General features: G+C 45.8%; 1 protein-coding gene across 9 annotated transcripts in view; it reads left to right on the forward strand.

Annotated features, from left to right (window-relative positions):
• The window catches only part of Dlg3 (discs large MAGUK scaffold protein 3), a 52216-nt gene extending 33208 nt beyond the window's left edge, over positions 1-19008 (forward strand). For 5 of the 9 annotated variants that reach the window (XM_076918654.1, XM_034484908.2, XM_034484913.2 and 2 more), the window contains 10 exons: positions 7101-7277; positions 7769-7844; positions 8597-8696; positions 12107-12148; positions 13350-13400; positions 13928-14029; positions 14645-14817; positions 15260-15369; positions 15668-15759; positions 16803-19008. In XM_076918654.1, coding sequence (XP_076774769.1) covers positions 7101-7277; positions 7769-7844; positions 8597-8696; positions 12107-12148; positions 13350-13400; positions 13928-14029; positions 14645-14817; positions 15260-15369; positions 15668-15759; positions 16803-16909 — 1030 coding nt within the window. In that variant the 3' untranslated portion in view covers positions 16910-19008. Of the gene's footprint in view, positions 1-7100; positions 7278-7768; positions 7845-8596; positions 8697-10473; positions 10520-12106; positions 12149-13349; positions 13401-13927; positions 14030-14644; positions 14818-15259; positions 15370-15667; positions 15760-16802 lie in introns of all 9 variants that reach the window. The other 4 variants (XM_034484909.2, XM_076918655.1, XM_034484910.2 and 1 more) reach the window with 2 other exon arrangements.
• Positions 19009-27435: the final 8427 nt, after the last annotated feature.

A 27435-nucleotide genomic window follows, 5' to 3' on the forward strand; every position in this document is an offset into this window, starting at 1 on the left:
CCCCTCCCCTCCCTTTCCTCTCCTCTCCCCTCCCCTTCCTCTCTTCTCCCCTCCTCTCCCCCCTCTCCCCTCCCCTCCCTCTCCTCTTCCCTTTCTTCTTCTCCCCTCCTCTCCCCTCCCCTCCCTCTCCTCTCCCCCCTCTCCCCTCACCTCCCTCTCCTCTCCTCTCCCCTCCCCCTCCCCTCCCTCTCTTCTCCCCTCCTCACCCCTCCCCTCCCTCTCCTCTCCTCTCCCCTCCCTCTCCCCTCCCCTTCCTCTCTTCTCCCCTCCTCTCCCCCCTCCCCTCCCTCTCCTCTTCCCTTTCTTCTTCTCCCCTCCTCTCCCCTCCCCTCCCTCTCCTCTCCCCCCTCTCCTCCTCCCCTCCTCTCCCCTTCCCTCCCAAGGATCTATCTCCCTCTTGTTTGCATGGGTTTGCAAAGCTATTTTGAAGGAGGTAACCCCGTCTCAGTGTCTCAGTCTCACGACTGTAGCAGGTGAAACCCTAGGGTGCTGCAGCTGTTCTGAGCATAGGGGTTTGGGGAATTTTCAAGAGGAAAGCTAACAGTGTTTGGACACTGGCAATTGGCTTTAAAACCACCAGGAACAAGAAAGCCCTTTCCTCTCTTTACTACACAAGAACCATCTCTTATTGGGTGAGTGTGAACAGAGCCTTTGTATGTGCCCAGCCTAAGGCTTTTGCTCTGTTACTGTGGTGTGTTTGCTGGACTGGACCACAGAAATCACCTCTCATGCCACTGGCTCACAGTTCGTTGGCTAGATGTTTGATTTAGACCATTTGTGTGTGAAGGCGAGGCAATGCTTCTGAGTAGGTTCGAATTCCAGACCTGACTTTAATTTTATAACTGAATGAATGAATGAATGAATGACCTAGGACTCTAAAAGGTTGCCCAAGAGGCTCAATTGTGCAATTGTAGAAGTAGGTTTTGAAAGTCTGTGCAGACTCATCTGACAGCATTCTTTGCAATCTCAGGACAACATTCTGGCAGTTTAGGAATTTTGGCCTCCAGGCTGGCCATCTCCCAGTCTTCTTCCCACTCTAAAATGGAAATCCTGTTGAGGCATCTGTAGTTTTGTTTCAGTGAAACAATGTTAGTATATTGACTTGATCATCACAAAAGCCTGGAGAGTGCTTATTCTGTCAACAGCAGAACACTTTGCCCAGGGTGGTGTTCTTTGAAGCTCAGCTTGATTTATTCATTAAGCTCCAGTAGGGGATGAAGATGGTAAAAAGAAAATATTGACAGGCTTCTCTGCCTGACAGAATTGGAGGTAGTGACAATATTATTTATTTTTGCAGGGTTAGGGGTCACATCTAGAGCGTCACATGTACTAGCAAACACCCTACTGCTGAACTCAACTGCACACCCAGGCTGTGTTAAAAGCACCAGTAAATGTACAGAAGTCATTGGTGCTACCAGGCTGCTGCAACTGCCTGCTTCAAGCAGTAGTGCCAGTAATCATTCCCTTTTCCTCAGCATCTCAGGAGCTCTAAGCCCTGCATGGTCTCTTATTATGGGTTGTTGGTCTTTGAATGTCTCTTAAAATTCATGGTTGCCCTTTAGGGCCTGGCACTTTTAAATAGACTAGAGATAAAGTCGCTGACCTGCTCCTTTTTTGAAAGTGCACCAAGGTACCTGACTCTAGTAGCCACATTTGGGGCTACCTTTATGATCCACACTCAGTGTCCCCTGAAAATTTGGCGTTAGAGTTTTCGGTTGTTCTTGGAAGGTGCTGGAAACTTTAATTTTCTACTAAGGTCAAGAGCTGATGTGTAACTGCTAATTTATAGTTTTCTGTGCTCATATTATGCCAACCAGGCAATAGATAGGTTGTCCAGTCTTCAAATTATATGCTCCCTTTAACACTTTAGTGATTACCCAGACCCCAGCTTCAATGGAAGGGAAACACAGCGGAATACTGAGGAATAATAACTTGAGGGTGTTCTGTGGGATAACCTGCACTCATCCACCTCCACAAGCACTGAGAAGAGCTTACTTGGTGATCTGCTATGAAAACTCAAAAATAATCATGCAAGAATTAAATTGCAATAATAGAAATTATAAAGGAAGGCTGCTACTAAATGTCTGGAATGGATTACAAAGGAAATCTGGGGTGTGCAGTATCAAAAAGCAGGAGAAACTTGGGCTGGACCATGGAAGGTATGTATAGGGGGCTGAGGGGAACAACACAACCCAGGCAAGACAGGTGACCTGTAGGTCAGGAGGTCAGCACAAGCCTGAGTTCTGTGGAAGCAACCCTTTGCCTTCTAGGCTATTAGTGCTAAACTGCTCTTGTTTGCTCTGTTGGGAAACCTGCCTAACCAGTTCCCTCCAGGGAGTTGCATTTCCATTGTGTTCCTGCTTGTTAAGTTTAAGGTGCCACAATGGCTGTGCGGGGTGCTTATGACTTCTTTGGATCTTTTATATGCAACCCTCACAATTTATGACCTGAACTACAAAGACTTTTGCTAGGTAATCTGTTTGCTTAGAGCTGACTATACCCTTCTTTCCCTCCTATTAGAGAGGGGACAGCTGAAATGAAGATTTAGCAGAGTCTACCAGAACCATATGCATGACCCCTGTGGATGGGCACATGTAAGATCTCTTTGAAGATATTTAAAAAGTCACATCAGTATAAAACAGTATCGCTCCCAAGACTTTTGGAAACATTGTCTCCTTAGAGGAGCATGCAGTGGTGTGGTCTTCAATGCTGGAATGCTGATGACTGGTCTGGGATGTGAACCTGGACACTCCTGAGTCTATCCCACTTTGTGCTGATGGAACAGCAGTGGAGGGTTCTTTGTGCTATTTCTGTATTTTCCCAGGCCTTATTGTGTAGTTTCTTTAGACAATTCAATCTTTTTCTGGTTTGACCTTGATGAGAGATAAGTTGTAGGGGTACCCAGGATCTTTCTCACCGTGGGGCTTCTTAAATACACAGCCATGGCTGAGAAGCTGGGAAGCTAGCTGCTTTCTTCTGCTTACACAGAGCACTGTGGCTTCGGACTTGTGAGAGGGACTATTTCTGGAAACTTTGGCCTTGCATGACAGTGTTTCTCAGTAACCTCACTGGTCCTTAATTTAACCTTGACTTCATACAATTTTTTTTATTGGGCCAACAAGATGGCTCAGTGAGTAAAGGTGCATCTCATGGAGTCTGGAATCCTGATAACCTGACTTTGATTGGCCAGATCCCACCTGCAGGTTAAAGCAGATAACCAACTCCACAAAGTTGTTTCCACAATGTGCTGTTACATTCATGACCAACAACAACAACAATAATAATAATTGAGTAATAAGTTAAAAATTCTATTATGATTTAGAAGAAAAAGGGGTTTCTTGGACTCTTAGTCTTCCAACACACCTGTCCTTGGGTAAGCTTACATGTACACACATACACACACTGCAGATCTTTTTATTATGTTCTTTAAGGTGTGTGAGGACAAAGGTTAGCTTTCTTGTTTCCTTCCTGTTGTCTCTTTGAATCAGACAGAGATTGAAGTGGTTCTGTGTCATTTGGGCCTTGCATATGGTAAACTTCAATTCTGGGACAGTGATTTAGTTGGCTTTAAAAGAACTAGTATCTACCCTTAATTCCTTTAGGCTAAAGGTGGAGAGGCTTGGGGGAAGGAGTGCTTAGAATAAAAGGCTGAGCCTGTCCCTTCATTAGGAGTCTAGGCTGCTTAGCCAACTGTCCTGATAGAAGGCCACAAGTTTTTCTTTTAATATTTTGACAATTTCATGGGTGTGTGGAGGGAAGCATGAATTTTGAACATTTTCACCCCCATTTCTCTTTCTTGGTCCTTTTGTGTGTGACCACTGGGGTTAATTATGGCTGCTTGCATGAATACTAATGGAGTTCTTTAATGGAGCTTGAGAAACTTTCAGTGAAGAAAATGACCCCTCTCTTCCGCAACCATGTTAGAGGTGCACTGTTAAGATTTTTAAAAATTGTGTGAGTGTTTTGCCTGGTACCTGTGGAGGTCAGAAGATAGGGTCAGGTCCCCTGGAACTGGAATATGAATGATTTCGACATCTAAGGGCCCTGGTTTGATGGTTGCCTACCATACAGTGCTGAAAATGATGTCCTGTATATTTCTAGGTCTGGCCTTCATTTGGAGGATATCTTCTAGTTATTAGCATATTAGAATTTCTGCAGGAAAGGAGGAGTAGATTTGGAGAAAAAACCATATTGTGGGTTTTGAAAACAGATCAAAATCAGGACAAAGGAATTGTTGAAGACCCTGGCTCACTAAGTGCTAGAGCTAGAAAGAAGCTTCAAGAATATCTAAGAAATTTCTTCTTTTAGACAGCAAAGTGGGTAGAGTGAACTTGGAGGCCCCAGTGTTCTGCTTAGTTCTTTTCCTATTGGCAGCCCTGCTTGATAGAAAGGGGAATTCTCAATTCATCATTTGGGTTCATTACTGCACATATTAATTCAGAATTTAAAACTGAAATATCGTATTTGTATGTCCTTAACAGTCATAGCTTACAAGCACTGTCCATCCCTTTCTTTGATATAGCCTTGTCCAATCATTCATAAAGCTGTCAAACAAAAGCCAAATGGAACAGGTGCTACTTTTAATGGGAATTTGGAGTTATATAACCTTTTGACTTTGTTTGCCAGGGAACTTAGAGCCTCTCCTGAAGTAAAAGGCTCAAGCCTGTACTTAGTGGAGCTGTTTCTCAAATTCTCCGTTAATCGACTTACATTTTTGGAAATTGTAAAGGGAACACATGCTGTGGTTACAAAACCAAGTGAACAGTCCAGTCCTAATGTGGCTTCCTTGCTGGCTTGGATCTCTGTGTGCTGAGTGTTGTGCAGCGCCTGAGCTTATCTCAGAAGTAGATGTATATAGATTTTAGTCAAACTTTCAGATGTTTTAAAATGATGAATTATTGGATTCTTGGCATCTAGAGAACTCATTTATATTAACTCTCCCCTATGTCCCCTGCTTGCTATTGTTGTCACCAAAGGTCAAGCCCAGTTCTTTGGGTTCTAAAACACACCTTATGTTTCTACCCAGGCAACTCTCTCATCTATCTATCTCTCTATCTATCTTATCTATCTATCTATCTATCTATCTATCTATCTATCTACCTACCTACCTACCTACCTACCTATACTGTAATCTACCTCAGTTCTTTTGTTTGGCTTTAGTTTTGTTTTCAGTTTTTGAGATAGGATCTTATGAGTTGTCTTTCTTACTTTTTTATTACTGTGACAAAACACCATTACCAAGGCAGCTAATAAAAGAAAGCATTTAATTAGGGATTTGCTTACTCTTTCAGGGCTTAGCCCATGCCATTGTGGTGGGGGAGCCTGGCAGCAGGGAGGGAGGCATGGTGCTGGAGCAGCAGCCAAAAGCTCACATCTGATCATCAAGCAGCAAGCAGAGAGCTAACTGAGAATGGCAAACTCAAAGCCCATCCCCAGTGACACACCTCCTCCCACAAGGCCACACCTCCTAATCCTTCCCAAACAGCTGTTTCAAGTGGACTAAGCATTAAAATATTTAAGCCTACAGGGGCCATTCTCATTCAAACCATCATACTATGTATGCCATGCTCATGATCCTTCTGCCTTAGCCTCTTTGGTGCTTTAAGTACCAGCCTGTGTCACTACACCCAATTCCTGATTAATTTTGGCATCTTTCTATTTCCCTCTCCAAACTTCCAAACTAATGTGTGCTTAATACAAATTCTGTTCTTCTACTTCAGTTTTGGAACTCCTAATGCCATTGCGTATTGCTCATCAGTTAGAATTACGTTGCTCAAGCTTGTTGGTCTTTGTAGAACAGCTGACAGATGCCTGTCTTGCATTAGGCTGCATAGAACTCAATTCATTTCAAATGCATTGTTCCTGTCACATAGAGCTTGGAAAAGATCTTGTAGATCAAATGCCTTATCTGCTGGTCTCTGCCTCTGCCCTTATTGCTAGGAGTGCATGCATTGTGGATTAAAGGGCTTTTTATTAGAGCTTGGATAGTTTCATCTTCGAGTTGTCTTGACACCATTCTCAAGAGGATTCTGTTTCTATACCCTGTCTTTCATCTGGGTTTGTACACATGGAGATATGGTATTTTGGACTTGTAGCTTCCTGCTAAGTGAGACAACTGGAATGAAAATAAAGTCTTAGTACTGGTGCTGGACAGTCCCCTGGCCTGTGTGCACTGTTAAAGACGAATGAGAGAACCAGGCATGGTGGTATATGCCTTTAATCCCAGCACTGGAGAGGAAGAGGAAGTTGATTCCTGTGAGTCTGTGCCTAGCCTGTTCTACATAGTGAGTTCCAGGACAGCCAGAGCTACATAGTCAGACCGTGTCAAAACAGGAGGAGGAGGGAGGGTGTGTGTGTGTGTGTGTGTGTGTGTGTGTGTGTGTGTGTGTGTGTGTTTGTAGAGGTAGCCCAGCAGTGAAGAACATTAGCTGCTCTTCCAGAGGAGCTGAGTTTGGTTTTCAGCATCCAAGGTAGGCATCTCACAACCACCTGTTTCTGCAGCTGTAGGAGTTCCTACTCCCTCTTCTGGCCTCTATGGGGATCAGCATACATATCACATGTGATGTATATCACACATGTGCATAAGTAACATGTTACGGAAGTTTCCTATTTGTGCTGTCTCCACACACTTAGTTACCATGGGATGAGAGCATTCTATTTATTTAGGTGTACTTGTTCCCTGAGCAGGAAGCTCGGTTGGACATGGTAGACTAGCTTCACTGGGACCTGAACTTTGGAGCATTGCTTTACATTTGCTTCCAAATCTCCTCCTCTCTCTTTTCTCACTGCATTTTAGGGTGGAGCCTTAGCAGTGAAGCAGGTCCTACTTTTGGCTGCTACTATGTGTCTAGAAGCTCAGAGGAGATGGGATTTGTGGAAGAGTTCCCCAACACACACACGCGCACACACACACACACACACGCACACGCACACACACACACACACACAAATTGGGGCCCAAAACGAGGTGCCATCTCACACAGTCTCTTCTTGTGTGCTGTGCTATTAGGTTGGCTCTCTTTTGCTATCCTATCTGGTTGCCATATCTCCCAGAATTCTGGAGTAGGATGATTTCTCTTTACTTTTTATGTCTGTTTCAGGGCCCTGTTTGATTATGATCGGACTCGTGACAGCTGCCTACCAAGCCAGGGACTCAGTTTCTCTTATGGTGACATTCTGCATGTCATTAATGCCTCTGATGATGAGTGGTGGCAAGCAAGGCTGGTGACTCCACATGGAGAGAGTGAACAGATTGGTGTGATCCCTAGTAAAAAGAGGTGAGCTGTCAAGGTTTTTAATCCCAGCTTTTCCTGGCTTCTTGTTTTCAGTTTCTGTCTCTTTTCTTCTCCCCTCCCTCTCTCCTCTCTCTTTCTTCCTCCTTCCTCCTCCCTCTTTCACCTTCCCTCCCTCTTTCCCTTCCCATCCATGCTCTGGTTGCTTTGTTTTATGAGACAATGTCTCATTCTGTAGCAGAGACTAGACTGGAACTTCTTTTGTAGCCTAGACTAGCCTTAAACTTGCAGCAGTCTTACTCCTGAGTGCTAGGAATCAGTAGTGCTCCAGCACAGCAGTCCTTGTGTTTGTCTTTGCTTGCCTGTCATACTGTGAGTTACTTGAGAGCCCTGTGTATGCCTTGTTAGGCCTTTTGGAATAGTCAGTACTTGGGACATGGTATTCACTAAATGAGCCAGTGTGGTGGTTGTACCTGCCATAGCCCGTTGCTGGGACCTTGTGCTGGCAGTAACTAGACTTCTTGACTCCCAAACAGGGTTGAAAAGAAAGAGCGAGCTCGATTGAAAACTGTGAAGTTCCATGCCAGGACAGGGATGATTGAGTCTAATCGGGTAAGTGGGGGCCCCCTGCCCTCCCAAGGCAGTCAGCCAGAGTGGAAAGAAGGGTGAGAGGCTTGGAGTTTAGGTTGAAATACAGGAGAACTGGGAAGCATGAAATGATGTCTGTTATTCAAGGGCTGGCTCTGTCCTGCTAGGAAATTGACCTGAAAGCTCAGAGTTAGTGTGTGGGTGTGCTGTTGGGTGACTGGCTCTGGAAGGGGTGGAACTGGCTGACTTGGTGGGGTAGATGAAACCACTCCTGGTTGTCTTCTGGCAGCAGACCCTGTCAGAGCTGTGGAGACCCTGAGCAGAACCTGTTGTTACCATACCATCTTGCCAAGAAGGTCAGCCCCAGAACATCTGCCTGCCTCAAGACAGCACGGGGCAAGGGGACTTGCCCACCACACATTTCCTTTTATGAACTTTGCAGCAAAGGCCAAGGAACTTGAGGAGCAATAGAGGGAAGAGAGGCATGATGATTGTGTCAGTGACAGCTTAGGGCTATGTCTAGGAGGCAACAGTGACCTTTATTCTGTAGGAAGGCCAGTGAGTGATGCTGGACTCAGTAGAGCATCTAACATTTCTCCATTTTCCTCTTACCATCAACTTTCATTTAATCTCATAGACTCCATTTGTGAAAGATGATCTTTTATTTAGCTCATCATTGTCTCCATTTTAGTTTTTCTTGCATGCTTTAAAATCCATTGTTGTTTTTTTTCTCCTTCTGTTCTCCCCTCCCCCTCCATCTTCATGTTCTTTCACAGTCGATCAAAACGAAACGTAAAAAGAGTTTTCGCCTCTCTCGAAAGTTCCCATTTTACAAGAGCAAAGAAAACATGGCCCAGGAGAACAGCATACAGGAACGTAAGTAGCAGCAGAGTCCAGAGAGCAAGCAGACCATTTGCAGCCCTGTCTTCTTGTCTTTAGTTGCCCCTCCCCTTAGAAGAAGATGGTGGCCTCCCAAGCACTTGTGTGCATATACCCACTTATTTGTAGTCATGATAGAACCTGGCCTGCACAGGGAGGTGTTGGGGCTTATTTGTCCAGCTCCTCACTAGATCGAAGTGTTGGAGGCTCCGAGGCTATCCCAGGCACCTATGTTGGAAGTGTGAGACAGAGCTGTGCTGTTGTGATAAGGGATGGTTTTCAGCTAGTGTCAGGGTTAGAAAATGGTTTTTCAAGAGAACAAGTTCAAGGGACTAAGTGTTGCTCTCCTGGCTCTCGCCTCTTGTGTTTTCTTTCCCTTAATTTCATTCATAAATGTTAAAGGAAGAGCCTGTCCCTCCTCAGATCCCTAAGGTTGGGGCTGCTTCTGAAATGCTCATGTGTGTATAAGCACACAGGACACACACATGATTCACAGCAGGCTTCCTATTTTGTCAGGGCACCCCCAGAGCCAGTTACCACAAGAAAACCTTGCTGCTTATGTGAGTTGATGTGGACACAGTGTTGCTCAGCATTATCTAAATAAAGATTTATTGAGAAACACAAAGCTGAGTTGGTAGGACAGGCTACAACACTGGGCTGCATTAAGAACCAATTCAATCCTACTAAATCCCCTTACTCTACCACAGGCCTCAGAAGCAAGTTGCTCTGACAGTATTCTTGAATACCAGGTTAGGTTTGTCTAGTAGGTTCTCATTCATGTCATTGTGAAATTGTAAATTGTAAATGTCTCATTTATCAATCACTTCCATCTTTCATAGAGTAATCTTGTCATCCAGAGCTATGGGGTCTGACAGGAGACTGACTAGTTGGGTAGAAAATGGCCCCTAGTAGGCTTACCTGGTTTATGATTGTGCTATGTATGGATTGTGACCACCCATAGAATGAGGTATCTTCATAAAGATGAAGACTAGGGCTTACTGTCCAAGGCTTGCTCAGTGACAGGGGATACAGGAGGTTGGTTGGACTTGTGAGCAGTGGGAGCCTAAGACAAAGATCTGAGATAATGCTGCCACAGTTTACTAGCTTAGCCCTGAACCTCCCCAGGGAGCCCAGCCTAGAACACGTCACTGTTCAATGACCTAGGCAGTTAGGGGTGCCCATTGGCCAATAGGGTTGCAACTTTCTGGTACCTGTTCTCCAGAAAGAAAACTTAGGGAAGTTCTGTCCACCATACCACAGAGAAGGTTTTTATGAAGGGCTTGGACAGACTAAGGTAGGGGAAAGCTCCCAGGGTAATGATATTTCTTTCTGCATAGTTGGCATATAGACATGTCTCTTTCATACACCAATGGGAGATGTGTTGCAGGGACAAAGCAGAGACCTGGCCTCTACAATTACACATTTGGTCAAAGAAGGTGCTTTTAAGCCTTGGAGTGTTGCCTGCCGTGTGCTATGGGTATGTGGGCTGTAGACTACCTTAGAAAGCCTGTCTACTCCAAGGCCTTCTGCGCCCAAGCTGAATAGCATAATGCCAGATATCGTACCTGACATGGGCTGTTCTTTCTTCAGCAGATGTCTTCACTTCACTGTAGTTCTAAGTCTTCACTGGATACTCCTATCACTAATGCTCAACTGCCTCTGTATTCTTCCTTCCCTTCGTTGTTTTTCTCTGTTTTTTTTCTCTTTTCCCTGGTTTTCTCCATTTCTCCCCTCCCTCCCCTTCCCTTTCTGTCCCTGTTGTCTGTGAAATCAGGACTTCCCTGGGTTAAGTGACGATTATTATGGAGCAAAGAACCTGAGTAAGTCAAACTTACACACCATTAACTGTATTTGTGGCATGAATGGAGCTCATGGGGTGGGGGGTGGGGATGTAGGGGACATGGGTAAAAGGGAAGGGTGAGGGAGGGGAGTGTTTGTGAGACCCTTTCCAATGGCAGGAGGAAATCTGTGGCTCCAAATGGTCCTTGGTATTCTAACAAATCTCTAGTGTTCCTGTCTGCGTTCTTTCTACACCTCTGGGTGATAGGGTACGAGCTTAGCGACCCCATAGACAAGAGTTAGGTCTAACTGCATGGTCAGGGTGAGTGCTCAGCTGATGTGGAGCTTCCTGGAGATAGTGGGGCCTGCTGGTTGAAGTTTTCTCCCAAGTAACCCTATGCCAAAGAGTTGAGCTTGGGAACCACAGCCTTACTAGTTCTTCTAACTGTGGACAGGGTGAACAAACTCCACATCTGAGCGCTCTCGGGAGTTCGGGTGGTACCACCAGGACAGCTACCCATAGAACATCTCTAAGAAGCCCAGCTGGCCTGGTGGGGCTAGCTCATGGCTGGGTGATTCTTATCCCAGAAAAGCTCTGACCGACATCTCCATTTCCTTTGCTCACTGCAAATCCAGAGTTCAGCCTTCCAGGTGGGCTCTGTCCACATGTATTGTCCCTCAATAAAGGATAAAAGTGGAAGACATAAGCCTGTCCTTAGGAGGAACTCAGGGGCTAGCCACATGTGACAGACAACCCAGCAAGTCCTTGGGGAGGTGCACACAGCATATTATGGTCCTGGCTGAAACGAGCAGCATCTCTCCATAGTTTGGTGTGTCTGTGTCTCATTTCCATTTGCCTGTTGTTCCTTTGAGAGGACTGCCATGTCTGTGTCTCCTGTGAATGCAGCTCTTTGCTTGAGCTTTCTCCACCCACACTCCAAGATGGGCAGGTCCCAACTGTCTGTGATGGGAGGGGTAACCTCTCTTCCATAGTCTTACTGGCTTGTTGTTTCCGTGTATTTGACACGTATCTTGTGGTGGATCAAGGTGCATCTCCTTCACTGCTGAAGCCAAGTTCTCCTCAGCATTGGTAGAAGGAAGGTCTGTGGGTCGCACCATAGTTCAGAGTAGTGTTCCTGGTGACTGTTACATCCATTCAGTGATGAGCCTGTAAGTTGGAAAGTGTCACACAATTCTGTACCTTTGGTGGCTCTGTCTTGGGAGAAAATGTGTGAGCAGCAGCATGCCTAGGCTTTTCTCTTTGACCGTCCCTATCCATTTTCTTCCTGCCCATTAGCCTTAGGAGATGAGTTCTGAGACAGGATTTGGAAACCATCCAAATCGGCTGGCTTGATTCAAATGAAGAAAATGCTATGAAAGGAAATAAGCCTTCTAGTGCCTATGGAGGGACTTGGCAAATTGAGTGGGCTCTGGGGACATGGAGGAGGTGGCCAGAACATCAGGATTGGAGCTGTGCTTCCCAGTTGGTGGCCTGGATGTGGCAGGCCTCCTGTGGCCTGACTTGGTTGGCAGCTCGCTGTCTCCCTCCTGGCGCATTTGAGTTTGTGCTGCATGCGACCTCTCAGTGGTGTGTTCTGAATTGGAGTCTCTTTTTTGTTGGCTTGCAGAGGGAGTGACATCCAACACCAGTGACAGCGAAAGCAGTTCCAGTAAGTGTGTGTCATGCCCCTGTGTCCTGTAGCTCCCCCATGTCTCCCTGCCATCATCATTCCGGTGTCCAGCACTACCATCGCTACTCAGAGGCTGCTGCTCTTTTTAGCCATGTATACTGTGAGCCCCTGGAGATGCTGCGGCCAGCTCATTCACCTTGTGGGCTAGAATTTGTAGAATAGAGAGAATAAGCCCTACAGCTCTAGCTAGGACCTGGCTTAAACCATCCCTGGGGTACTGGGGAGGAGAAACTGCACTGATTACCATGGGCATGTAGGCTGCTGAGACTACCAGTTATACAGATTTGCTCAGAGACCAAAATTATAATGGCTTCTGCCTTCTGTCTGCCTTTCTGGGCTCCTAGGACCACCTTACCTTCCGGCTGGGTTACATAGTCAGGAAAGGAATTGCCCCAAATGCCTTGGGAGCTCCTATGACTACAACATTGAAGCCATAGTTCAAATCTCACAAGCTCTGAGAATACTGGCCTTTGAGGAGCTGCAGTGACTTTAAGATTCCACCCAGGAGTCTCAGGCTCAGGAGCCCTGTAGCAAGTGTCCTGTGGCTCCGTGCAGCTCTCGCTGCCTTCCCTCGAACTGCTGTCAGCTCATTTGGGAACTGTAGGCACCCAGCACCAAGTGTCTTGGTGACTTTCTTAGGAAGACATCATCATTGCCAGGTCACATGAGGGTCCACTATGAGCAGAAAGCAGGTTCAGTATTGCTCTTAAAGGATACTGGGACCTTAGCTCAGATGTGTACCACTTTCCTAGATACTTCTTAGCGGTATGAGGTTGGTAAATAAATAGACCTTTAAAGGAGTGTCATTAGGCTGCAGCTTTGGAGGTTGGGCAAAGTGTCTGGATGCAGGTAGAGTGACTTTGCAAGTGTGTTTCAACCAATTGGAGCTTCTGTGTGATTCTTCTCAGAACAAGGGGACTACTGACTATAACTAACTATTACCTATAAGAAGTAATTCCCTAGAGCTTGGGGTGGTTTGGTGGAGACTTAACTTCTGGACCTAGCCCCATAATTGGGCAATATTTCACTGAATGAAAACAGCCCAGCCTAAGGCTGGTGAATGGCTCCTTAGCCTTCTTGCCAACAGAAAGTGAGACTGTTTTGTGGCGGGCGTGGGGCGTGATGAATGCTGTACACAGTCATCAGATCATAAAGTGCTAACGTGTTTCCCTTTTTGCAGAAGGACAAGAGGATGCTATTTTGTCATATGAGCCAGTGACACGACAAGAAAGTAAGCCCCCTTCTGAGAGTCTTGCCTTTGTGCCAGTCTCCCGGTCATGGGGCTTAGTAAAGAGGGTAGCTTGGGGGGTTGGGGGGGAGGCCTGGCACATCCAGCCCTTGGCTCCTCCCTAGCATCGCTGGGTGGATGCCATGCTGCACACCTATTGTGATACTTTTGCCCACTGCTAGGATGCCTTCCAAAGGGCAGGTGGATTCCAGAGGAAACAGAAGGCCTGTTCCAACAGAGGCAGTTGTTACTACACAGGCATCTCCTCTGGGCATCTGCTTTGCGAGAATCTTGCTTAGTAGCTAGGGTCTGTGTGGAAATTGCTCCTGAATCTGTTGGAAATGGAGGTGCTTCTGATTTTAGACTTGCCTGAGACTTTAGATTGTCAAATTTAAAGGCTCTTTGAAATCTTTAATTAAAAGCCAGAGAATAGCCTTGTCTGAGTGGTGGCCACAGAGCCTCTGTCCTCGGAGGCAGGGCAGGTCTTCCTGTGGGACCTCTGTTCATTGTCTTATGCTCTTCCTCCCCAGTTCACTATGCCAGGCCTGTGATCATCTTGGGCCCAATGAAGGACCGAGTCAATGATGACCTCATCTCTGAGTTCCCGCATAAGTTTGGATCCTGTGTGCCACGTAAGAGCCTAGGCAGACCCAGATGAGTGAGATTTGGTACTCTGGGAAGTGCTACTTTTTTGAAACTGTCTAGGATCAGGGCCATTTGGGACCTCCTGGAAGGCAGTAGGAAGTAATGGATGCCCCCAGAGTAATGGTATTGGTAGGGTTAAAGTCCAACTTGGCTGCTTGCCTGATGCTATGGAGTTAAAGTTGGGTGCTGATGGTCAGGGTTAATTTTACAAATGGAGAGGCCCATCATTGTTTTGGTTTTTTTGTTTCCTTGTGGTGCTGGGAATTAAACCCAGGTCATTGTATACAAAGTGGTTTGAGGAATCCTTTTTTAGGCTTCTTAAATGCCAAGTGTTGTATCTCTACCAGGCCACATCTCAGGAAGCCCCACCTTTTTGGTCCACAAAAACTTACCCTCAAGGACCCTGTGTAGAATATCTGGAGTTTGGAAGAGGAAATAGGCTGGACAAAATCTTTCCAAGTGTTTTTCTTTTTTATTCATCTGAAAAATATTGGAGTAGCCTTGTGTCCTTCCTGTAAGAAAGGACGAAGGTGGCTTTTAATAGCTCAGATCATTGCCTTCGGAGCACACAACATTTCCTTCCATCTTTTTCCTTCCTCCAGATACCACCCGGCCTCGGCGTGATAACGAGGTAGATGGACAGGATTACCACTTTGTGGTTTCCCGGGAACAGATGGAGAAGGATATTCAGGACAACAAGTTCATTGAGGCGGGCCAGTTCAATGATAATCTCTATGGGACCAGCATCCAGTCTGTGCGGGCAGTTGCAGAGAGGGTAAGCAAAGAGAAGGTGATCTGGCTACCCTTGAGGGAAGGCCCTTACAGACATAGCAGAGAGCTTCACTAATCTGTAAGGTGGTACTTTTAAAAAATTATTTTTATTTCATGTGCTGTGGTATTTTTCCTGTATGTATGATGGTGTGTGGGTGTTGTATCCCCTGGAATTTGAGTTCAGACAGTTGTTCACTGCCATGTGGGTGCTGGGTATTGAACCCCAGTCCTTTGGAAGAGCTTCCAGGGCTCTTGACCTCTGAGCCTTAACCTGATGTCTTTAATAATCCTAAAGAACCATCTCAGAAACAAGAAACTTCTGGGGACTTTTGGGGGCCTCTAGGATGTGTGTGGGTTCTTTTCAGGCTGATGTTTGGATTGCTACTGGATTTTTTGGGGACCTATAGCCAGGAACTATATGAGCTGACGCAGGTCTACTGTTTCAGGGGAAGCACTGCATCTTAGATGTCTCCGGCAACGCTATAAAGAGACTGCAGCAAGCACAACTTTACCCTATTGCCATTTTCATCAAGCCCAAGTCCATTGAAGCACTTATGTGAGTGTCCACGGGATTCAAATGACCCCGGAGAGGGAATAAAATAGGTTTGCTGGGCAGGGGCAGCACCCAGAGAAAGGCTGAGACCAACTTTGAGTACCTGCTGCTCCTCCTGTTTGGGGGCCTAGGCATGTTTCCCAGTTGGGCTTTTCGACTTGGAGGTTTGGAAGAGGGAGTTAGCCATGGTCTACTTTAAGGTGGCTGTTTAGCAGATTTTCAAGAAACCTAGAACATTTTGTTGCACTAATTAAGACATAGGATCTCCCTTGGAAATGTCTTGCTACTGTGTCTTTGGCAGGGAAATGAACCGAAGGCAGACATATGAACAAGCAAATAAGATCTATGACAAAGCCATGAAACTGGAGCAAGAATTTGGAGAATACTTTACAGGTAAGAATCCGGAGTCCTCTGGGAAGGCCAGACGCTAGTTCAGGGAGACTTAGACAGAGCTAAATGCCCAGGGAGCTTCACAGTCACTGAGCGCAGACCTTTCTTCCTCCCCTTTACCACCCCCCCCCCCCCCCCCCCCCCCCCCGCACTTAGGTTTCCAGTGAGCCACCAGGTTCTAGCACAAGCCACTCCCAGGCATGGCTTTTGCTGGTTCCCTTGTTTCATCTATTTGCATGTTCTGTGAGATTACAGATTCCTTTGTCCCCTCCCTCCCTGCTCTTCCTCCAGAAAGTTTTTGCCTCACATGATTTGGTGTTGATAAATGTTTGTTGGTGGTTTCTTAGTGTGGTGTGTAGGTCAGTCTGCATGTGTGCACTTTATGAAGGTCAGTTCTGAAAGGGGGAAGATTCCCTTTAAAGTACAGCACTAGGTGCATGTGAGCAGGCCGCTAATGAGTAAATTTACACTCATAACATTGGTTAGCCAACTAAAGGATTCGGAAATTACTCACATAGCATGGGTCTTTGGAATATTTTACCATCCATATGTATGTCCTTGTTTGCTGGGCTGACCTCTGACATAGCAGATGTGATTGCCCCTAGGAGCTCTGCCTCTTGCCAGAAGTTGTTGCTTTCTGCTCTTCCCCTGGGTAACTGGGATTTTCCAAATCTTTGAGTGAAACTGCTTTAGAATTATAGGCTGCCAGCCCATGGCAAAAGCAATGGGAGCTTCCGTGTCTGGCACGCAGTGGGTACTCAATAAACATCTTTCCAATCAGCACACTGCCTGTGCATGGCTAGTCTCACTGCCTCACTGTCTCTGGCAGTTGATGTCCAGCCCTGGGCTCCAGGCAGCTAGCCAGCCATATACTTCTGCTCTGGACCCTGGGCAGATAACTCAAGAAGCCAGACCCCATGCTTCTGTGCGCATCCATACCCTGGGGACATCATAGGAGGGTTGTTACTAGGGGCAGGATGGCCGGGGCTTGGGGACACTATTATGGACCACAGTGGTAATATTTTTTTGTTCTCTCTTCACTTTAGCCATTGTACAGGGTGACTCACTGGAAGAGATATATAACAAAATCAAACAAATCATTGAGGACCAGTCTGGGCACTACATTTGGGTCCCATCCCCTGAAAAACTCTGAAGAATCCCCTCCAACCATTCTCTTGTGAACAGAAGAAATCAAGTCCCTCTTCCCTCCTTCCTCTTCATTCCTGTCCCCATGGGGAGAACAAATGACTACTGTTCTTGTCCCCCTTTTTAGATGTCAAAAATTGAGTTTTCTAGTCCTGTTCTTTTTTTTAAAAAATGTTGTTTTGTTTTGGTTTATTTTTTGGGATGATGCCATCTCACTCATCATGTGACCGTGCCCATTCCTGCATGGACCTTTCCCACGCGCTAGACAGGTGCAAATCCATCAGAGTTGTTGTTCTCATAAACACCCAGCAGAAGCGAAGAGAAGAGAGGAGGACTGATGGAAAGACAGACTCTGGACAACTGCACAGCTTGTGAAGTGAGCGAAACAGCCCACGTGCTGAGGTGCTCCTGGGCATTTCCACCCTGGACTGCTGGCTTGCAGCTCTGAACGGTCAACGTAATGGCTACAGAAAGTATCTTATTTATATATAGATATATATATGTAATTTATATAAAATATATAGAAATTATTATATATATATATATATTATATACTCTTCTATAATATATATATATATATATTCACATACATTGGAACTAGAAAATCTATGGAGACGTCCATCAATGGTACTATGTTATTAGAGAAATGCTTTAATTTTCATATTCCAATCAGATGACATCTTATGTTCCACCTGGTTGGGAAGGGGTTGACAACGGTAGTAAGTGCTATACCAAAGCACTGGAATTCGGTCATTCTCTTCAGAGTTAAGGTTTGCTCCAGGTGGGGCCAACCTACAGCATAAGAGAAGGGGCTTTGGCTGGGAGCTTAAGACGGGAGACTTGACTGAAAGCAGTTGCTGCCCCTGCAGGGCAGTCATTCCTGTGCAGAAAGAGAGAACGAATGGCTAATGATGCTCCGGATGAAATTGCCTATTGTTTTATGCCGCCTGATGTGTCTGCATGAGAGGTTTCCTTTTTGTTCATTTTTAAGCTGCTGTTAAACCAAAACCATGTTGTGCTACTGTGTCAGCCTTTTCATTATTCCAGATTTTACTTTTACTATTTAAGTGAATGCGTACAATCCTATTTGCCAGTGTTCTAAAGGCTTGTGAGCTTCTGAAGGAGTCAGGCCTGGGCTACGGTAGTAACTCAGGCCTGGCCATCCAGTCAACAGAGGGAAAGCAGGGGCTGGTGAGGGCAGAGAGTACAAGCTGGGGTCTGAGTTACCATGCTGGACTTAGCTAGGGGTTCCTTCATGGGGCCACTGACAGGCGTAGGGAGGTGCTTGCCTTCCGGCTCTGTGCTGGGACAGTGGAAGAGCACCAGGCTTGGCCAGCCATGTAGTGAGTTGGATTTGGGTTCTTTTATTTTGCAGCTGCTCCATTTGCCCTACCCCAGCCCCTCACCAACAGCTGGTAGCTTACTGTTTCTTCAAGAAGAAAGTAGACTTTAATGCTGTAAATTTGAGCTGTAGAGCTAAGACTCGCTTACTGGTGAGCTGTGAAATCTTGTTGCTTTTTTCCCAGAGTCTGATAGCAGTGACTGGTCCAGGTAGTTTTCCTCCCACAGCCAGTGCAGCAGGCAGCAGGTGTGGTCCAGGCCCTACCCCACCCCACTATGCTCCTTTGAAGCCAACGTGCCTCCCTCACCTCCACACTGGAGGGATGACGCAGGGGAGAACCTAGAATTGCTTGGCCCTCAACTGGGTTAGGACCACTGCAGGTGACGCAGTGTTGAGGACACTTTTCCAGCACTACCAGCCACATTCAGGAACTCTGTTCACAGGTATCCTACCAGCATAATGAGGCTAACTGTGACTCATGGGGCCCATAGGTAGAAGAAAGAAAAGGCAGCAGCTTTCTCTTGGGCAGTACACTGGATCGAAGGCAAAGAGGGATAAAGCGACACATGATTGTGACTCTCATGAGGGGGGGTGAGCGGGGAGTGTTGATTCTCTGATGGTAACTGGCAAGTGTGCGCAGTGCTCAGCCCTCCCTCCCAGGGAAGAAAAGCAAAGATTCAAAGTAAGCATGATAATAGTTGGTTTACCAGTGTTCCTTCCAAGGAGACATATATTTTTTAATAAATGATAGTTGCAATGAACAACGGCTCAGAGACCTTCTTGACATAGTCGAGTAGGGTGGTTGGGGGCCAACAGCAGGAAGAACTCAAAGCAATATTTTCTAGTGCTGGGGGAGGGGCGACTGACAAGGCAGTCCTTGAGAAGGGTGTGGCCCTGGGTGGTGCTGGATCCTTTGCTAAAACTAAGCTAAAAGTGTATACTGAGGCTTCTATCCTGGCCTAGAAGCTGCCTTTAACACTCTCAGCTGGGTAGGGGCCATATCCTTGGTGGCAAATTGCTGACACTTTTCTCAAAACTTCTGTGTGGTGGAAAATGCCGCCATAACAAAGATGCATGTAGAGAAGCAGGGGCAGCCATCACAGTGAGGGGAAGGATGGCAGGAGAGAAGCCTGCCTGCCTGCCTGCCAGCTCATCTTCCTACAATGGAGGTAGGATGGGCCCGGCCTGGAGAGGGTGCCAGTCATCCTTGTGGCCCTCAAGAGCTGGGAGAAGGGCTTGAAGCAGGTATTTCTGAGTATGGCTGATGTCATGCAGGCAGCTCGTGGGAAGAAACCTCAAGTGGTGCTGCCATAATTAAGGCACACGAGTGAAACCTGAATGGTGGAGCCACCCCTAATGTGTGTAGGCTGAGCCCCAGGAAGGATGCTTGCCCTCTCTCATTTGTGGGGTTTCATGGTATGCACAGAGCTTGCCTCGCTATATTCTCTTATGTGTTATAAAGTAGCCCAATAAAAGGGAACCCCTAAAGAGCTCTGTGGGGCTGAGGAAATTCACTTGGCTTGTAAGTGCACTATGCTGAGACTGGCTTCAGGAAGTGTACAGCTGGAGGAAATTAAGCCCCAGCACAAGAAAACAAGTGAATAACTTGAAAACACCAGTCAGACAGGCCCCCTGGTGTGTGGGGCTAGACTGTCAGCAGAGCCTCCGCTCTGTGAAGAGTCAAGTGGGGTCCTCTCAAGTCTGCTGCTGACTGAAGCCAAGCCTGACTAAATTTCTCCATTTCTAACAGGAAGAACTCAAAAATATTCACAGTTTGATGCCTATGACTAAATAAAATACTTATTCAAACAAACACAAATTATCAACTTTATCATACTTTGAAAGTGCTTTCAAAAAAAAAAAAAAAAAAAAGAAAGTGCTTTCAGACGTTAGCAAAGGAAAGCACACTCTTTACCAGAAGCAAGTGCAGATATTGAGGGGCCAGGAGTGAAGCTAATGACACAGAAGAATGCGGGGCTGAGGACTGAGACTGCCTGAGAAGGGACCTTAGGCTCAAGCATAACTGGCATTACTAAAGGCCACCAGTCTTTAGTGCTAGGACAGTGCCTGCCTGGTTTTAAGCACTGTCTAAGCCAAGGGAGCAATAAGATGAGCAGTGTTTCCCAGCGTTCACTTTTTCAGGGTAGCCTGTACTGAGCAGAGTCCCGGCTTAGAGGCCTCTTTCTCCACATGGACGGCCTGTCTCTGCTTAGTCTTGCCACTCCTCAGGTTTTGTCTGTTGGCTTGGTTTCCAACTGGGCTTTCATGGCTTCAATTCCACAAATATTTTTTTTATCTATTCAGTAATTTCCTTGGCAACTCTAGGACATAGTATTGTCATTATGAATGACTTGAGAAGCTCAAATCCCAATTTCCTCAAAAGCTTCTGCTTCCATTACTTCCAAGAGAAAGCAAAACTAGCTCCTGCACTTCTGGATTCCTTCCCAGAGGTGGACACCCGTGCTCTGTCAGAAGCTAGAACTTCAATAATGACACCCCAAGGATGTTCTATATGCAGAGCCATCACCACTGGGCACAATGACTCCCTCTAGTGGGTTTTCCCCTAGAGGGCCACTCCCTCTTCCCACAGGAAGAGGAACTTGACTTTTTCTTTTGTGCATTGTCATCTGTCACCATTCACACATGTGTGTTCCTTCATCAGTTGCCAAAAACATCTGTGAAGGAGATGTCTTATTCTCCGTTTTTCAGGTAAGGAAACTGAGGCACAGTGTGATTGTATGGTTAATATGTGACAAAGAGGCGAGCCAAACATAGCCTATGGTTCTAGTAGCTGTGCTCTCAGGCACCCCAGCAGCCTGTTCCTTTGCTGTGCTCAAGACCTCATCCTGTCCCTGTTTTGTGCCTTTTCTCAGAGAGCTGTCTGCTCTTTTGCACATGCCCTCAAGTGTGGCCCTAGAGAGAAAAGCAGATGAATGAGTGGCAGTCTGTCTGAACCCTGAGGACAGGATGGACAAGACCCCTGGCTGCAGTCATGCTTTACTTTCTGACCTTGCATCTTGCACTGGGATCTTGCCCATTTGCTTTCTTTCCATTCTCCTTCAACCACTTGATCTTGCTCACCTCATTTCCCCTTCTTTTCACTCGGCCACCTGGCCACCTGCCCTGTGCCACATACAAGTGACAACACGTGCTCAACTGCGGCTATCCTTTAGCAGCAACTGAGAGCTGATAGAGGCCAGCATTTACTTCCCCCAAAGCTTGAAATAGCCAAGACTCAACGCACAGGCCACACAGAGCTCATGAAGAAGGAAGACCAAATGTGGATGCCTAGGTCTTAGAAGGAGTAACAAAATACTCAAGGGAGCAAATATGGAGACAAAGTGTGGAACAGAAACTGAAGGAGGGGTCATCTGGAGACCATTCCACCTGGGTATCCATCCCATGTGCAGTCACCAAAGATAGACGCTGATGTGGATGTCAGGAAGTGCATGCTGATAGGAGCCTGATATATCTGTGTCCATAGAGGTCTGCCAGAGTCTGACATATTTAGAGGCAGATGCTCACAGCTAACCATTGAACTGATCAAGGGGTTCCCAATGGAAGAGTTAGAGAGAAGACTGAAGGAGCTGAAAGGGTTTGTGGCCCCATGAGGAGAGCAACAATACTAACCAACCAGAGCTCCCCAGGGTCTAAACCACCAGCCTGGGAGCACATAGAGAGAGACACATGGCTCCAGGTGTGTATGTAGGGGAGGATGGCCTTGTCAGGCATAGGTGGGAGAGGAGATCCTTGGTCCCATGAAGGCTGGACACCAAGTGGGGGGGGGTATGTGAGGGTGGGGAGGTGGGAGTGTGGGGGTAGGTGGGCACACACCCTCATAGAAGCAGGAGGAGGGGGATGGGATAAGGGGTTCCTGGGTGGTGGGGGGAATGGGGTAAGGGGATAAAATCTGAAAATATAATATCCAATAAAAAAGAAGAAATTAAAAATAATTCCAAGACCCTAGAAACTTGGCCAAGCCCTGTCCCCACTCTTCCCCAGGCGACTTCATTTTCTTCTGAGCATGTCCCTCCCCTTCCACTGGCTCCCCCAGCCAGCAGCTCTGGCCCTGTCCCTCTAGATGTACCACATTTCCTACCCCCAGGCTCAATGCTGATTCCTTGGGTCATCATACAGACTTTCCAGCCAAAACATGTTGACTATTTCTGACTCTTTAGTAGAGTTCTTTGTTGCTATCCCTGCTCCACCCTGGAAGCAGGAGCTGCTGCTTGGAGAGCACTTTTTGAGAGGCCTTCCTCTTGGGGATAGAAAGACAAGGGCCCAAGAACGGCCCTAGTCTGAAAGATCCTGGGATCTAGACAAAAACAAGGAAGAAATAGAATTTTACATTAAGGCAGAAGGCGTTGAAAGAAAAGGCCAGGATGGGGATTTGTTAGGAAAGGTGTGTAGGTGCAGCCTCTCTGGAAGTGATATTCAGATTGAGACCTTTAGTATCTGCAGGAAGGAATGGGGAAGGGGACAGCATTTGCTGAGCATTCTTCGATACACTGGCAGTCTGCTCTTGCAGTGCTACTGCCTGATAGTTTTGAACCTAGGAGCAAAGTCTCTGAAGTCTCTGTAATCTACATCTCTTCTGTTACAAAACCTTCAAGCTTCAGCTGAAATGTTACTATTCATGCTAATGTCGCTGATCTTTCAAGAAGAAACCCCCTTTTGTACCCTCCTAGCAGTTTCTGCTGACTTGCTCTTCTTTGCATGTTAGCTGTTGGTCCACATGTACTTTCCCGTTGTTGTTTTGTTTTGTTTTTCGAGGCAGGGTCACATGTACCTTTCCAACTAGCAAAATGCTTCTAGGAGGCCTGGGGTGTATCTGGCATGTTTCCATAATGCATGCCCTGCATATTACAGGTGCTGGCTAATGACTGTTGAAATGTCCCTTCCTGGGCCTCAGTCTTTCTTAAAACTAAGGTTTTGGGCAGATGCTCTCAAGACTCTCCCAGCTCTACTACCTAAAAGTGATTCAGTAGAGTCCTAAAGAGTGTGGCTTTTGCTTGGTCTACAGAGTGAATTACAGGACAGCCAGAGCTACACAGAGAAACAAAAAACAAAACAAAACAAAAAAAAAAGAGTGTGGCTTTGTCAAGGCCTTCACAAAACATTCATTTTTTTTGTGAACTTGCACTTAAAGCCAATGAGGTGAGTGACATTAAAAGTTGTAAGAACAGGATAGTTACCATATGTCTTAGGGTTTTACTGTTGTGAACAGACACCATGACCAAGGCAACTCTTATAAGGGACAACATTTAATTGGAGCTGGCTTATAGGTTCAGAGGGTCAGTCTATTATCATCAAGGCGGGAACATGACAGCATCCTGGCAGGCATTGTGCAGGAGGAGCTGAGAGTTCTACATCTTCATCTGAAGGCAAACAAGAGAAGACTGGCTTTCACATGGTTAGGAGGAGGGTCTCCACAGCCTACCCCTACAGTGACACACTTCCTCCAACAATGCCACACCTCCTAGTAGTGCCACTCCCTGGACCAAGCATATACAAACCACTACACCATACAACCAAACATCACTTGTTGGCAGGCTAGGGGGCTTTCCTCTAATAAGGAGCAAGGGTACAAATGATCCTGGGGCTGTGAGCAGGGGAAGTTGTTTCTATTGGCTGGCAACGGGGTCAAATTCCAAAACAGATTGAAAAATTAGAACACTTTGGGTTAAAATAGATTATTTGAATTTCACGAAGAAGTTGTACTAGGGAAATTAGGGAATGAAGGTGCCAAAAAAAACACCCATACATCTGCCTTTGGGGAGAAGAGATGGTTCTTAGCTTGAGTGGGGCTACTGAAGCACCAAAAAATTGACAGGGTAGCAATCTTGGGTGAGATTAACCAGGTTTGAGTCCTGCCCCCAGTGTCCTGTAGCTAGTGAAGGGCTTGGTTTGTCTTTCTGGTGGGCTTATAGAATATGGGTGGGGTTAGCTACAGAGTATGACTGACCCCAAAGCAGCACACCACCAAGCAGTCTTTTCTCATGATGAATGATGACTTCCCCATAGGTGCATAGGTGGAATCACCGCTACACTAGACTGTTATTGCCTCCAGAGACCCAGAGAATTACATACAGCTTCAAGAAAAGCATAAGAAGGAGTGGCTAGAATCTTAGGCAAGGTTCCAATGGTCCTCCTCACTCCCCCTTTTGGAGGGAATGTCAATAGATCCAATCTGGAAGGTGTCTTGCAATGAGTAAGCTGCTTTGATAAGGGTGGTTATAGCTCCAACTCCACCCTTTTTAAGATCTTTAAGTCTTTCTGCTTCAACCTCTTGCATGTTAGAGGGGCTGACACAAATGACTGTTTTCTACCATTTGTCCACTATGCTACAGCAACAGTTGCTTGCTCTTGAGTAGCTTGACTGATTGTGCCTCTATAGTAGCTATTCACTGCACAACAGGCGGTCTTCATTGAGGCTGAGAGCTGCAATGTCTATGTGCATAAACACACATGTTTAGGAGGCACTAGGCAGGAACATTATATTTAACAACCATTATTTCTTCACCAGGGCCTATGACCTCCTTAGCCACAAGTTTTGTTCTAGCTTATAGTACCAGTTATAAATTCCCTCCTTTGGAGCAGGTCTTAAATTCAGTGGGAAAGTTGCTAGTTGCACCCATGACACTCTGTGCCACTACTGTAGCAGCTAGCAATTTTGGTTACAGTGTAGGCGATGTAGTACATAGGGTTAACAGTCTGGGAGTATTGATGGCAATTCTCTCCCAGAAAACTGCAGAATGCACCTTCCAGAACAGTGAAAGCTAGCCAACTGGGGGGTGGGGGGCTTTCAGCTCAATCCCAGATTGTTTTCCTTATGTCCTGCAACCAAAGCATGAACTATTTTTGGCAATGGAAGAGAGGGTCCTTAAAGCCATCACATTGTGGCATACAACCAACAGCAATAGCTTTTATCATTTTGAGGTATTCTAGGGCTTCCTTGGCCAGCAAGTCACGGTGGTAGCCCATTTCTGGCACTGAGCTTTTTCAATTAATAACCTTATGGCTTCTGGGAACATCTTTTTCCCTCAACACAAAGTACTTTTGGTCATTCTTTAGCCACTGTTTTCACATTTACAGGTACAAACTATTGTAGTGTTTTCTCAATTACCCTGTTGTGTATACTCTGTGCCTTACACAAACAAAAGCTCCGAAGAATCACACCTACGCCTTTACACCTTATATGAACTTGTTTTCCATGCTTGCTAATGCCAATGCACTGTCTTTGGGGTGATTTTCTACATCTTCAAAATACTCAAAGGTTAGTTAGCACTATACCTAATCAATATGATGAAATCTATTTATAGAGATTAGGCAGGATCTCTGAAAGTTCACTGCTGTTCATGGCACCAGGGATCTAGGAGTCAGCACCTAAATGTGTACTTGAGAAAAATATTAGCAATACATGAAAAGATCTCATCCATTTTGTCAATTGTTTCATCAAAAGAGCAAAGATTGGAACAGTGGCATGATGGGAGGTAGGTACTACTTATATAGTCTATAATCTTTATATTCTACAATCTATAATCTGTATAATCTATAATCTATATGTCTCTATAATTAATCATTCTTCATAATCCACTTTGCTACCTCATCCAGTGGTGCTGCCGTGGGCACCCACACATCACCCCAGACCAAATGGTCTTCGTAGGGGTGACTCAAGCTGCTTGGCCTGGTCCAAGGTCAAGAGGGAATGAAGCTGCACTATCTGGTGGCTTGCTCAGTCTTGGCTGCCCCCACCCCCAGGAGAGGGCATCTGACAGGCACTTTCTGACTGTATCTGAGGTATATTTTGACACCTTCATTCCCTAATTTCTAGCACAACTTCATGAAATTCAAAGAATCTATTCTAACCCAGAGTTCTCCATCAACCACATCTGGCTGCTGAGAGGGGCCTGGGCTGGGTGACAATCTCTGCTCTAACATAATTTTTTGTAGGAAAGAAATGTACAGGGCTTACTCTGGGAGGAATAACTACCCACTCCTGGGACATACCATCTTTGCCTGTATCGTTTTTATCATTTATGCCTTCTATGAACCATTCTTTAGTCTTTAAAGCCCTCCAGAAGCTCACTAGCACAGCATTGGGCTGTCATTTTCCCCCCTTGGGAAGGCTAGCTTGACACAAATCTTGTTATACCTGTCTTCAAATAAGTCAAACAGACCCTTCGTCCTTTTTTTTTTTTTTTTTTTTTTTTTTTTTTTTTTTTTTTTTTTTTTTTTTTTTTTTTTTTTGAATCATCTCTGTGTTGTTTTTACCACTTTACAGGCCCAATTTATATGTCAGTCTAAGTCACTCAGATCAACCAGAGCCAAAGCGACTAAAGTTCCTTACTGGTTCCAAAGTCCATATTGAATTAAATTCTTAACTCTGGTGATCAGTGAGCTGGGCAGCAGAAACCACCCTTGGCATTCTCTCAGTAATTCCGGGCTCCTCTGTTGCCTTCCAGTCACTGATATACATGGGGACCTCAGCCTGTGATAACCAAGTGTCCCTAATGGCTCACATGAGCCAGCCCATCAGTGACTGCTTTCCCTCATATTGCCTGGGGTTATGCAGCGTTGGATGGATAGTTCTATTATTCGGTTTCTATTACTTTCAAAGCACTATCATCCTACATGTTCCCATGTCTGACAGTCTCATAAGCCAGGCTGTGAGAGGCTCCTTCATTCATTTGTAAAAATTTTCCCTTAACTCAAGCAGCCCCAGTGGTAGGTGTTCCCAGATTATCATAGGTTTTTTTTTTTTTTTTTTTTTTTTTTTTTTTTTTTTTTTTTTCTTTTTTTTTCTTTTTTTTTACTGGACCATTCATTTAAAGGCTCCAGTCTGCAAGCTGAGTCATGGATTTTCCCTTCCTCTGTAATAAATGCTGGATCATGTGTACCTCACCTTCTTCCTTCTCAGTATACAATTCTTCCCATGGTTCCCAAGGCTTTAGATCACAAGAAGGGCTCTCTAGCATATATATAACTTATGCTGTCCTTTCCTCGCACCCTGCTAGCTTTAAGAAACAGCAACCCAAGGCTGGGGCTGGAGCTGACTATAGCTTCAATTCAGCTGATGGAGTGCCTAGTATGCACAGTACTGCATACTGTGCTCTGGTACATGCCTATAAGTCCAGTACCAGGAATATGAAGATAGGAAGATCATATGTTCAAGGCTACATAGGGAGTTC

Source organism: Arvicanthis niloticus, chromosome X (genome assembly GCF_011762505.2).
Source record: "Arvicanthis niloticus isolate mArvNil1 chromosome X, mArvNil1.pat.X, whole genome shotgun sequence".
NCBI lineage: Eukaryota > Metazoa > Chordata > Mammalia > Rodentia > Muridae > Arvicanthis > Arvicanthis niloticus.